The sequence below is a fragment of the Adiantum capillus-veneris genome, chromosome 24 (genome assembly GCF_014529385.1).
Source record: "Adiantum capillus-veneris isolate H3 chromosome 24, ASM1452938v2, whole genome shotgun sequence".
Taxonomy (NCBI): Eukaryota; Viridiplantae; Streptophyta; class Polypodiopsida; order Polypodiales; family Pteridaceae; genus Adiantum; species Adiantum capillus-veneris.
In genome coordinates, this window is record NC_140954.1 from 13,826,310 (window position 1) to 13,837,905 (window position 11,596).

General features: G+C 44.6%; 1 protein-coding gene and 1 non-coding gene across 2 annotated transcripts; one reads left to right on the forward strand and one right to left on the reverse strand.

The window, feature by feature from the left end:
* The first annotated feature begins 5,610 nt into the window (after positions 1 to 5,610).
* LOC147425979 (G-type lectin S-receptor-like serine/threonine-protein kinase SD2-5) lies at positions 5,611 to 7,313 on the forward strand. Its single transcript, XM_086498996.1, has one exon. It carries the CDS (start codon positions 5,702 to 5,704, stop codon positions 7,025 to 7,027), a length of 1,326 nt encoding a protein of 441 aa, XP_086355122.1. The 5' UTR covers positions 5,611 to 5,701; the 3' UTR covers positions 7,028 to 7,313.
* Positions 7,314 to 8,239: 926 nt separating this feature from the next.
* Positions 8,240 to 8,312, reverse strand: TRNAA-AGC (transfer RNA alanine (anticodon AGC)). Its single transcript has one exon. It is a non-coding gene; the product is annotated as a tRNA-Ala (tRNA).
* Positions 8,313 to 11,596: the final 3,284 nt, after the last annotated feature.

Consider the following 11,596-nt stretch of genomic DNA (forward strand, 5'->3'; position numbering starts at 1 on the left):
TTAAAACTATTTGGCAGAAGTGGAGCCGTTTGTCATCCTAAAAGGAACTCTAAAGCCAACCAGCACGTGGATTCAAGAGGACTTGCTAGAGTCTAATGATCTGAAGATCTACCAAGGCGTGTTCAAAGACACTGAAGGAAATGTAATAGAGCTACCCATGCTACCTCGGGAGCTCAATGAGTTTGTCAAAAGCAAGATGGCAGAGTACCTGGAGAAGATAGATCTCCATAATTATTTTGAAGCTGTGCCAGGTGGAATTGACATAAAAAGAGTATGGGAATTTGTGACTACAATCAAAGAAGATGGAGTGGCCAGAGTTACGGATCTGCAGGGCAAGCTGGACACTGTGATTGTAATCACAGAGAAAGTAGTGGCAGCTGCACTAGACCTCTCTAACAAAGGGGATAGTGTAACCAAAAGAAGTGATGAAGTCAAGGTGTACACAAAAAAGAAAAGCAACTACACCTTTGAAGACATTGCAAACCCTAAAGTGGCAACCAGTATTTCCATACGTATACAAAGTGGCCACAAAAGTACAGAATGCCGCCTGGAGCAATAGCCACAACCTTCACCTGGGTAATGCAGAAGAGCAAGCCGAAGGTGATCAACTATGTGGCTTATATCCATGACAATCTGGTAAAGATGGGCAACAAGAACCCCACCTACATTGTGCCGGGTGAGCTGATCACGAAAGTGGTTTATGGGGCATTGCACGCCAAGGGAAGATGGCCTGACCCTCCATCACAGAATGACTGGCTAAGGCTCAAGGAAGATAAAGAGGATGAACCGCTCAAAGCTCCCAGAGTAGCAACACGTTTGAAGCGCCGGTTAGAGACCGTGCAAGAGGAGCAGCCAAAGTTGAAGAAGGGAAAGAAGGAATCTGTACAAGTGCTGTTCAAAGAGACAAAATCACAGAAAGCGGCATGGCTAGAGCGGCTAATGGAAAGCTTCAGAGCCGAAAGAGCCCTCAAGGGAGATTTGAAAGAATTATGGAAGCCATCACTGGAAACCATGTCGGGATCATCCCGAAGGGTGCACAGAGACACGTTTGAAGATTATATCAAAAATTTTGAGATCTTGGATGCTACAGTAGAAAATATCCCAAATGTACCATTTACAGAAGCAGAAGTGGATGAAGTCCGACGGCAACTGCTAGAAGAGCAGGAAGGCCAAGAGAGAGAGAGAGAGAGAGAGAGAGAGAAAGAGAAAGGAGGACAGGGACTTCAAGAAAAAGCCGGCAACTCCACTGTCCAGCCCGGATTCCAGCCCACCGCCATCACCACCTCCTCGTAGCCCTCCACAAACTCAACAAAAGGAGGAGCTAGACAAATCTGAAGATCAAGAAGATTCAAGGCAAGAACAGAGCCAAGAGCAAGAGCAAAAAGAAGAAGCTAAGCCCAAACATGAGCAGCCAGAGCGAGATAAAGCAAGGTTTAATACGTTTCTTGATCTACTAGCTGCGGGATATTCAAGAGAAGAGGCAGCCACAGTCACATTTGACTTGGCAAGCACAGGGCCCAAAGAACAGATGCAGAGCCGGCGGGTGGTTAGTGCAGTGGACCTGCAGCCACCCACCAATGATTGGGATGTGGTGATGACCAAGCTAATCGGGCTCAGGGCACAACCAATGGCCACGGAAAGTGAGATGGTTAATCTCAAAGCCAATGAAGTTTTTATCAAATCCGAAGTAGACACACTAAAAAAACAAAGCCAAGGGCATATAAAGAAAGAAGAAGAGTTGCAAGCCAGTCTAGCCATGGCATTGCAAAGATTCCAGGAGATGGAAAGAGAGAATCAGGCAGCAGCTCAAAGACTGCAAGGAGCTGAAGAAGAATACAGAAAACTCAGCAAGTCATTGATAGATGCAGAGAGGGAAAGGGACAACCTAACCCTACAACTTGCTGAAGAGTCCAAGGAAGTGGAAGCCATGCGGAATGCCAAAGAGAAGGCAAAGATAGAGCAGGAGGCTAGCCAGGATGAGGTCATCGAGCTCAAAGACCAGATTAAAGTTAAAGATCAAACCATCCAACGGCTACGGGCATCTCTTGCCAGAGTCAGAGCTACTAGCTCGACTCACACCACTTCAGAGAGTCAGCTTTATGAAGAATAAATGAAAGAGCTCCAAAAGGAGTTAACCTTAGAGAAAAAGCAGAGGCTGATGATGGCCGAGGGGTTAGTGGTCATGCAAACCCGCATGTAAGAAGAGCACAAGGCAATGCAGAATGAGCTGGAAACCATCAAGAGAAAGATTGAGGAGGCGGAGAAGATAAATGCTGATTTGAACGACCTCCTTGTGAATATGGGAGAGCAAGCTGAAGCAGAAAAGAAGACATTCCAAAAGCAAATAGAAGAGTTGAGAGGCTAGCAGACAGAAGAGCAGTTCAGCACCAGCGGGCCAGAAGCCATGGAAGGAATAGATTTAGAGAATGTGGTAGATCCTGTGGACACACCCATGCAAGAGGAAATCCTTGTAGGACCCTCTCAAGAGCCACAAGATCTGACACAAGAAGAAGAAGAGAAGCTGCGAAAGGCCATAGAAGCAGAAATCAGAGATACGGCCAAAGAAGCCTTGGAATGGGAGCAGAGGGTCTTTAAATCAATGACTATTCAAAAGATAGACGCCAGCAACCTTCGGCGTGAATGGCTACAGCCCTCTCTCCCATATCCTCTGCTAAAGTACGAAGCTGCTACAATCAACAAAGGAATTAGAGAAGAGCCAACAGTGCCACTATACACAACAGACATCTCCAAGCCTGAAGGGGTAAAGTTGAAAGTTGACTCTCAACCCATATGGAGAAAGGCATGGCTTACAAAATATCCATAGTATCTAATCTATCTGGTAGAGGCACCAAAATTCATCAGAGATAACCTAAGTTTCTACCCTCTACCAAGGATGCGGACGTGGAAGGCCCATGAGCTATTGCAAAGAAGCCAACCTACTTGGCTAAATTACCCGAAGCTGCCAGGCTTGAAGGCAGGCGAGAGAATAAGTGTTCAATACATGGTGAAAACCCTAACGGGCGCATCAAATTGTTCACTGGCTCGCCTGACCTATCTTGCATTATGATGAGAAATATTTGCAAAACACTTTTGGCAGTCTTCGAGACATTCAAACCAAGCCAGGCGACAGACAATATCTTCTTCTTTCAAGATACATACAGATGTGCATACGATCTGTCTGGTCACCCTTCCAAGGAGGTGATACATGCATTGTATCAAAGGATCATGTTTTTGCCATCCTATCACCTCCAGGCCTTTGAAGAAGCTTTCTACACCGGCTTCTTCACAATCAGCACTGACATATTCGGCCCCACACTACTAGCTCAACATGCAAGATATGAGTCACTGCTCAAGATGAGAGAAAGCCTAAGATGAAGAAGCAGCTCAACAGCCATGTCGGGGACGACATGAGCAAGGAGGGGGGGAGTGTTAGAAGCTGGACACACCCTACGGAACATGACTGCTCGGCAGATTATTATTTTTTGTAATTATTCATTTATTGAGAAAACTCAACATTCCACCTTTGTAAATATTGGGGCTTGCAGAAGTTTCCAAATTGTATCCCAGTTTTGACACTTAGATTGAGTAAATGGTTAAATTGGAACATTAGGGTTTGAGAATTGTAAGGTATTTATACCACTTTTTGACCTTAATGAAAAAACATTTTGTCATTTTAAAAAAGTTTGAAGTCTGTGAGTGAGCGTACTGTGTACGAGAGAGAGTGAGAGCTTCATCTTGACGCTACGCGTGCACTGGTGGTCGGAATTGAGTGCGGAGAAGTACAACGTGTTGCCCCCGACGAGAGCTACATGCCAATATCTACATTGTGCACGTACGGTCCAGTTTTGCGAGCTCCATCTACGAGCTTCATTTGGTAATTCGGTGAGCATACGTTATCCGTTTTCGCATTTCAACATATCCACGCGTTCGCATTGAGTAGAGCTACACATTAAGCACTTTAGATTACGAAAACGACGACCCGCAAATTTCGACCAGACATCCTACGTGATTTTGCATCAGGTGTTTTGTGTTGGGGTTTTGGTTCATAGACCTTAGGGAGAGCGACCTATTGGTGTTAGTAGGGTCTCCTTCAAGTTCTGTGGCGTTTCGAGATTGTTTGATGGGTATTCGGCTCTAAAAAGCGTTGTAGGAAGTTTCCTCTTATGCACTCATGAAGGCTGTAGCTTAGACATTGGGTAGAGACCTCTATAGGAATTAGTTAGGAGTCGGTCGAGTGTAGGTTGACACCCTATGCTTGCTTCCACGCGCATGCGGGTCAAGCTTCGTCCTTAGTTGACAAATCTTGTTAGGTGAGTTCTCGCTGTGCTGACGTCCGTCGCGGCGTATCCGTCCAACTCTCTCTCTCTCTCTCTCTCTCTCTCTCTCTCTCTCTCTCTCTCTCTCTCTCTCTCTCTCTCTCTCTCTCTCTCTCCAAAGCCCATTCCCCCACTCGGCTGACTGTTGGGCTTCTTCCAACCATTGTAGCACCTGGACCTAGCTGCTGGTGACTCACCACCTTGCTCCCCAGCTCCTGCCACGTGGACGTCTGAATTCGCTCTTCCATAATATAACTATTTCTTTTTTTTTCTCTTCCTACTCTCATGCTCTCTCTCTCTCTCTCTCTCTCTCTCTCTCTCTCTCTCTCTCTCTCTCTCTCTCTCTCTCTCTCTCTCTCTCTCTCTCTCTCTCTCTCTCTCTCTCTGATATAGATCTGCTCCCCACTCCCTGGAGCCACCCCCACAAATGTAATGTCATGGGAATCATGTTTTTTTCGATGACTTGTGGCGATGATGATTCGCCAATCAAATTTAAAGCTCGCAAATGCTTCGACACCTGGCTAAAAATCAAATGCTCGCAAATGCCCGTCTCATCGCCAAGCATTCTCTGCAGCACACACGCCCTACTTTCACATAGGTTGCGGGCCGCATCACCTCTCTCTCTCTCTCTCTCTCTCTCTCTCTCTCTCTCTCTCTCTCTCTCTCTCTCTCTCTCTCTCTCTCTCTCTCTCTCTCGTCAATATGGTCAGCCCAGAAGCGGGTGACCGCGCGACCATAGGGGTCCTTGGGGAGGAAGGATGCTGCATCAGCAGACTGCTAAGCTTCGCCAATGTATTACTCGATGCCCTTGGCCTTCAGAGCAATGAGGACCGGCATCAAGCCAAACATGTTGAGCCATGTGTTGAGAACTCAAACATTGTCTAAAGGCATTGTTTGCGAGCGAAAGCCATGGTTTGTGAGCGAAAGCAAGCATGCAGAAGAGGAGTGGGCCTCGGTTTGAGAGAACTGTTGGTGAAACGACTGAATGTATGTATGTATGTATGCCTGCCCTAGCCGACTCTCTGCTGCATAGAGGAGCTTCTGGAAGGTGCTAGAAGACCTCAATTTTCATGAGTATTGCTGCTCGCATGCTTTCCATTTCGTGGACGCCTGAATTCGCTCTTCCATAATATGGTATAGATAGATAGATTCATCCTCCACTTCTACCTACACTTCACAATGTGGCTAAAGAAGCGCTCTATTTTACAATGCCAACATGACCTGTCCTTTCGATTCGATTGAAGAGTGACACAAGATAAAGAGTCGATGTTGACTTTATAGCTTGGAAAATTTCGTGAGGACTCCTGAGGAGGCCCTCCTCTCACACTCTCTCTGTCTCTCTCGCAGACGCGCGCGCGCACGCACGCACACACACACATTTGCAGATGGAGAGCCCTCTGCAATCAAAAGAAGAGCTTATATCTTGCAAGAAGAGCAAAGGAAGCAAATACATATGTTGGGTGGTAACGCTGCTCTCAGGGGCCATCAGTGTCCTTGTGGTCTTCTCAAATGGTCTGGCAACCCACAAGCACTCACAGTCCGTTTACATAGTAGGGGTGACCCTCAGCAACGTCGCCATAGCCTTCCTTTTGGTCTGTCTGCGCTACGCCTATGGCATCAAAACGAAAGAGGATGTGAAGCGCACTGTGAATGCACGAGAGCTGGATATGGAAGCCGATGCAGAGTTTCTCAAAACCCTAACTGGCCTCCCAACCCGCTTCACATTCAAAGCTCTGGAATTGGCGACGCAGAACTTCAGCAACAAGCTCGGACGAGGTGGGTTCGGATCCGTGTATGAAGGCATTCTCTCTGATGGGACCAAAGTCGCTGTGAAGCGCCTCGAGCACGAGGGTCGTGGACAAAAGGAATTTTGTGCAGAGGTTGCGATCATATCGAGAATTCGGCACTTGAATCTTGTCTGCTTGAAGGGCTTCTGTGCGGAAGGAGCTGAGAGATTGCTCGTATATGAGTACATGCCTCGGGGTTCTCTTGATAGATGGATCTTCCAAGAGAAGAGCTCTATGTCGCCATTATCGACATTCCTCAGTTGGGAGACAAGGTATAATATTGCTCTTGAAACAGCGCGTGGTTTGGCTTACTTGCATGAAGAGTGTGAAGAGAGGATCTTGCATCTGGATGTGAAGCCGCAAAACATACTGCTGGATGAGCGGTTTCGTGCAAAGGTGTCGGATTTCGGGCTTTCACGGAGCATGGATAGAGCGCAAAGCAGGCTTGTGACTACTATGAGGGGAACCCCGGGTTACCTTGCTCCAGAGTGGCTTACCGATGCGGGTATAGACAGCAAAACAGATGTGTATAGCTATGGAATGGTAGTGCTTGAGCTTGTAAGTGGGCGTAGGAGCGTCGATCAATCGCAATCCAACCCAGAGCACTGGTTTTTACCCACAATGGCTTTTAAGAAGATGCAGGAGGAGCTTGTTTTGGATATGGTGGACCCTTTGTTGCATGGAAAGCTTGATGAAAGTGTCTGCAAGCAAGCTTGGACGATGTTGAGTATTGCACTATGGTGTATACAAGAGGAAGTCAGCGTAAGGCCGAAGATGAGCAGCGTTGTACAGATGCTGGAGGGCACCATTCCAGTAGAGAAGCCTCCTCTTTCGAACCTTTTTGTGTCGGAGAAACTTTCGCTTGACTCATCCCTAGTGTCCATCACGATTGCGGATTCAGAAACTCTCACCCTACCAAGATAACAACAACATGATGGTGCACCATTCTGATGGCACATGTAGGAGTTGCAGGTGGCCTGGATGGGCCTGAATTTACACATTTTTGATGTGTTTCCACTCATTTGTATTCTTTGTAAACATAGTGACAGATGTGCAGAAAAGCATCTGCTTTATGTTGTAAAGAGCCAGTCTTGGCAAGCTTCTCTGAGGCAGTTGGAGAATGGTTTCCCGGCCCTGGTCCGAATTGTATCGTATTATATATGGTTGTATATGAGCTTGCAATGTTCAAAGTTATGTTGTACCCTTTGAATCTGTGTGAGAGTGCTCCATTGTCAAGTCAAGAATCAATTTTGCATTCTCTTTATTTGGAATTTGAAGATGCTCTGCCAAGAGTTTGGTGGAAATTTTTGCATCATGCGTAGATGTGCTTATTAACATTGGCATTGATTAATACGAAATTAGGCGGCGTATGCCATCCTTGGTGTTGAATACAGTTTTTGCCCACCTTACAACAAAGCAAAGCATGTTAGGCCAACTCTTTGCCTGTGACTTGGCTGAATCATTCAAAGGGGCGCTCTTGCGCACATGCAGTCTCATATGCCTGATGGTTGCCCGTTTTGGAGAATGCAAGGCACGAATTGCCTTGCTCAGAATGCTCTTAGAAGGGATGAGAGCTAGAAATCATCATTTATAAGAACAGTTGAAGGCAGCACATGCATATGTAAATGATAGTATTTCTGAAAAGAAATTCTGAAATCGTGGGTAACAATGCGGCTCACATGCTGTTGATGCATCTGCATGTGGTGCCTTCAACTGTTCTTATAAATGATGGTTTCTAGCTCTCATCCCTTCCGTAAAGAAATTCTGAAATCGTGGGTAACAACACGGCTCACATGCTATTGATGCATATGCATGTGGTGCCTTCAACTGTTCTTATAAATGATGATTTCTAGCTCTCATCCCTTCCGTGTGTTGTTGGACCACCCTTGCAACAGAGTAGTCCTAATGGCTGTGTGCAGCGGTAGCATGTGAGTATAGCAATGTTACCCACGATTTCAAAAAAAAAAAATTGAAAATACTGTCATTGAATCTGAAGGTTGAGACCATCTACCCCTTGCTCCTTCAGCAAATATGACGGAAGGTAGTGCAGAATAACAAGAGAGAAAAAGGAGCCATACACAAAAGTATGGCCCTTCCTCATCTTTAGAAATGAGAGGGGCATACACATTCGTGCACTGGAGATGCGGGGTATCGATCCCCGTACCTCTCGCATGCTAAGCGAGCGCTCTACCATCTGAGCTACATCCCCGCTATTGACATCCAACCTCGACATAAAACAATATATAAAAAGCCTTTGCACTTTAGCTAGGCTTAGTTGACTCGAGGTCTTTCGACCTTTGAAATCCTCCAGTTTTCCACCTCGTCTCTTCATAAGCATCTTTGTCATACATACTATGACATTTGTTCACTTCATTGATTGACCACGTTTCTTGAGCCTTCAAGATTTGTCTTGTGCAATTGATTCTACTAAGATTCTCTTACTTCTTCGCAAGAACACGGATTTTGATCACCCAAGAAGTCGAGATTTAATTCATTACAAGAAAAGAGGTGTGATTGTGGATGGCATCTCCACCCATAAAAACTATGAATCCAAAGGCATCAAATAGATAAACTTGAAATAATTTCCAATAACAACAATATATACCAAAACAAATGCTTGAGTGGCCATATAGTGCATCCGATAGAGAAGCTAGCGCAAACAAAGCCCTTCATGATGCAAACAATCTCAATTTGATTAGCATAATTCGTGTAGCATACATAGTCATCCGCCAAGCTGTCACATTCCAAGACTTTGCGTTTTTAGAAAACACATCAAATAATAACCGGAGCAGCCTTCAAACTCCTTCCTGCCATAGTGATGGGCCCATGCCTATGCTTCTCATGTGAGATTTTGAAGCTCTTTAATGCGTATCAACCATCACTCTACTTTTTCTGAGGCAATGTCTAACAACTTATAAGTTGTAAGCACTCTCCACATTTGTGTCAACCAATTACAACTATGTCTTTTGGATCAATACTCTGTACTCTTTACGATGTAAAATCTAACAACTCATGAGATTAGTTTGTCTCCCCATTCTTGAATGTTGACCAAGAGCAAATCCTCCTTCTGGGTGTCCATGCTAGGTATCCTCCTTTCCATGCCAAGCTCCACCCAACACACTCCTCCCAATCATGGTATGCCCATGACCCTACACGTTAGCGTTAAGTAGGCAAAGTCAATATGCCATTCTTTTCATATATGCACATCTCATTTGGAAAGCAATAGGTTGTTTGTTTATCCGAGTTGGGGTTTGTGACGTGTGCGTTTGTGTGTTGTGGGGGGGCGATTTTGGGGTCACATACTCTATATGTCAGTAAATTTCAAAGTTGATAGATGGAATTGCATTCAATTTGGTCACTGCATATGCTTGCCTCTACCAAGACTCGTCACATGGATGTTAAGGTCCCTTGCAATTTCCCCCATGGCATTAAAAGTTCTCTTCTCGTCTTTTTCTTCTCCTCCTCTCCCCTCTCTCTCTCTCTCTCTCTCTCTCTCTCTCTCTCTCTCTCTCTCTCTCTCTCTTCATTAGAATGCAAGCTTATAATTTCTTACATTTTGTGCGCGTTGCTATAATATTATTTCAATATGCAGGAACTTGGCTCGGATGATGATGGGAATCGATTCCAATGCTCAAACAAATGGACATACTCTACTACAGCATATCATCAAGTCAAAGGAGTTGGTGGAGCTATTGGATGATCCATCCAATGTTTGCATTGCTAATGTTTTGCTCCAGAAGTATTTCAATGAGCTAAAGAGCATTGTGTCGCCTTAGGAGATGATGTAGGTGTGTGACAGCGCATGAATAAGTTTTAAGGCCTACGAAGCTTTGTTAGAATTGTCACACTAGGTCACAGAGAAAAAGGTTTGTTTAGGTTGCTGCCAACACTTATAGTGTCAATGTTGCAAAAAGGTATGCCAATAATGATGTTGCAAGCTTGTTGAGTGGATTTCAATATGTGGAGGATTCCTTGCCATTAGAAGAGAGAAAATCCTTTCGTTACAACGAGTTCAATAATGTTTATGTTGACTTGTTGAAGCTCCAGGAGTCAATGATTAGATTTTATGGGCTGACACAGGAAGAGTGTGATGGCAAAGTTATATTTGTGATGAAGCTTGATGAGTGCCAGATTGTCAAAGTTCAATGGCTCAAAAGGGTAAGCATCACGCTTATGAACAGAGCCTTGGTGGACATCGATGTTGAGCTAAATGCCAACGAGAAGGAAAGCACTTGTTTAGGTGTTCAGTCATAGAAGAATATTTGATGAATGGCAGCTTTCATCTCCCACACAAAACACACGAGTCCTTCAAATGGTATTTTAATCATATCCCAATCGTTGATGTCATTCGGCAACAACAACAAGGACAACGATTGCAGGTTTCACGTTTGGGTACGTTTCAAGTGGAGTGGCATTTAGCAGGAGACTTGAAAACTCTTAAGTGTATGTTAGGGTGCAAGAAAGGTGCAATGACCCTCTTTCCATGCATTTATTGCTGCCACAGTAAAGTTTCATTAGGAACTGAGGACAAGGGTTCAAAGGCCAGCAAGTCAAAGGACGGTAAGGGTAAGGCTGGCAAAGTTGCAGTCAACTCTGCGAAAGGTGTGTCCACTACACAAACAGTGGGTAAAGCACCACAGAAATGATTTCAAGGTATCCTCAGTTGTAACTAGAGTGTACCCCCTAATTGAGACGTGGACGATCCAAATTGGGATCCTATTTTATCGATTCCTCTGATAAATATGCATGTGTGCACTCTTCATGTCCGTCTACGAATTCTTGACAAGTTGTTTATGCTCCATATTAAATATGCTTGAAATATGGAGCCTGCAAAAAGAAAAGAAGTGTGTATCAGAGAACTCGAATCTATTCTATCAAGTGTTGGCCTACATGGGGATGCAGTAGAGTTATCAAAGGCCAAGAAGGCATCTGGAAGTACACAGGATCGTCCTAATAAAATATGTATGGGTGGTAGTAAAGCTAAGCATTTTCTTTCAGACTATCCTGACTCCCAAAGTCCCAATGAGTTTCAAATGTTGGAAAAAGGTATGTGACATTACCACCTGCAAAGGTAACGAAGCAGCCCTAGGAATTACGCGTGCTCGTGTGTGGCAGTCTGTAGATGATATTTTTTGTTTGCTTGAAAAGGAAAAGCTAACATGTGTTGGGTATCCACCTTAAAGTTTGTAATCAATAGTTTCACATCGCAATGGTGGATGCCTGGGGAGAGACGCACATAACACACATTACATGGTGGATTGAACACTTTGTCTTTGCAGTAAAAAAACATCAGTGTTTGAACTAAAGTTTTATTATCTTTTCAACACATTCTTTTTGCTCATAACTCATTTTTTCTCGACACATTCGGTTCATTGGGCATCTGAAGTAGCAGTATATTTTAAAAATACACGGCATGGAGGTGAGACGAAAAAGAGCAATGCCCTATACGAAATGTTCAATTAGTTCTACAGATTTTGAGCGGGGAGAGAAAGG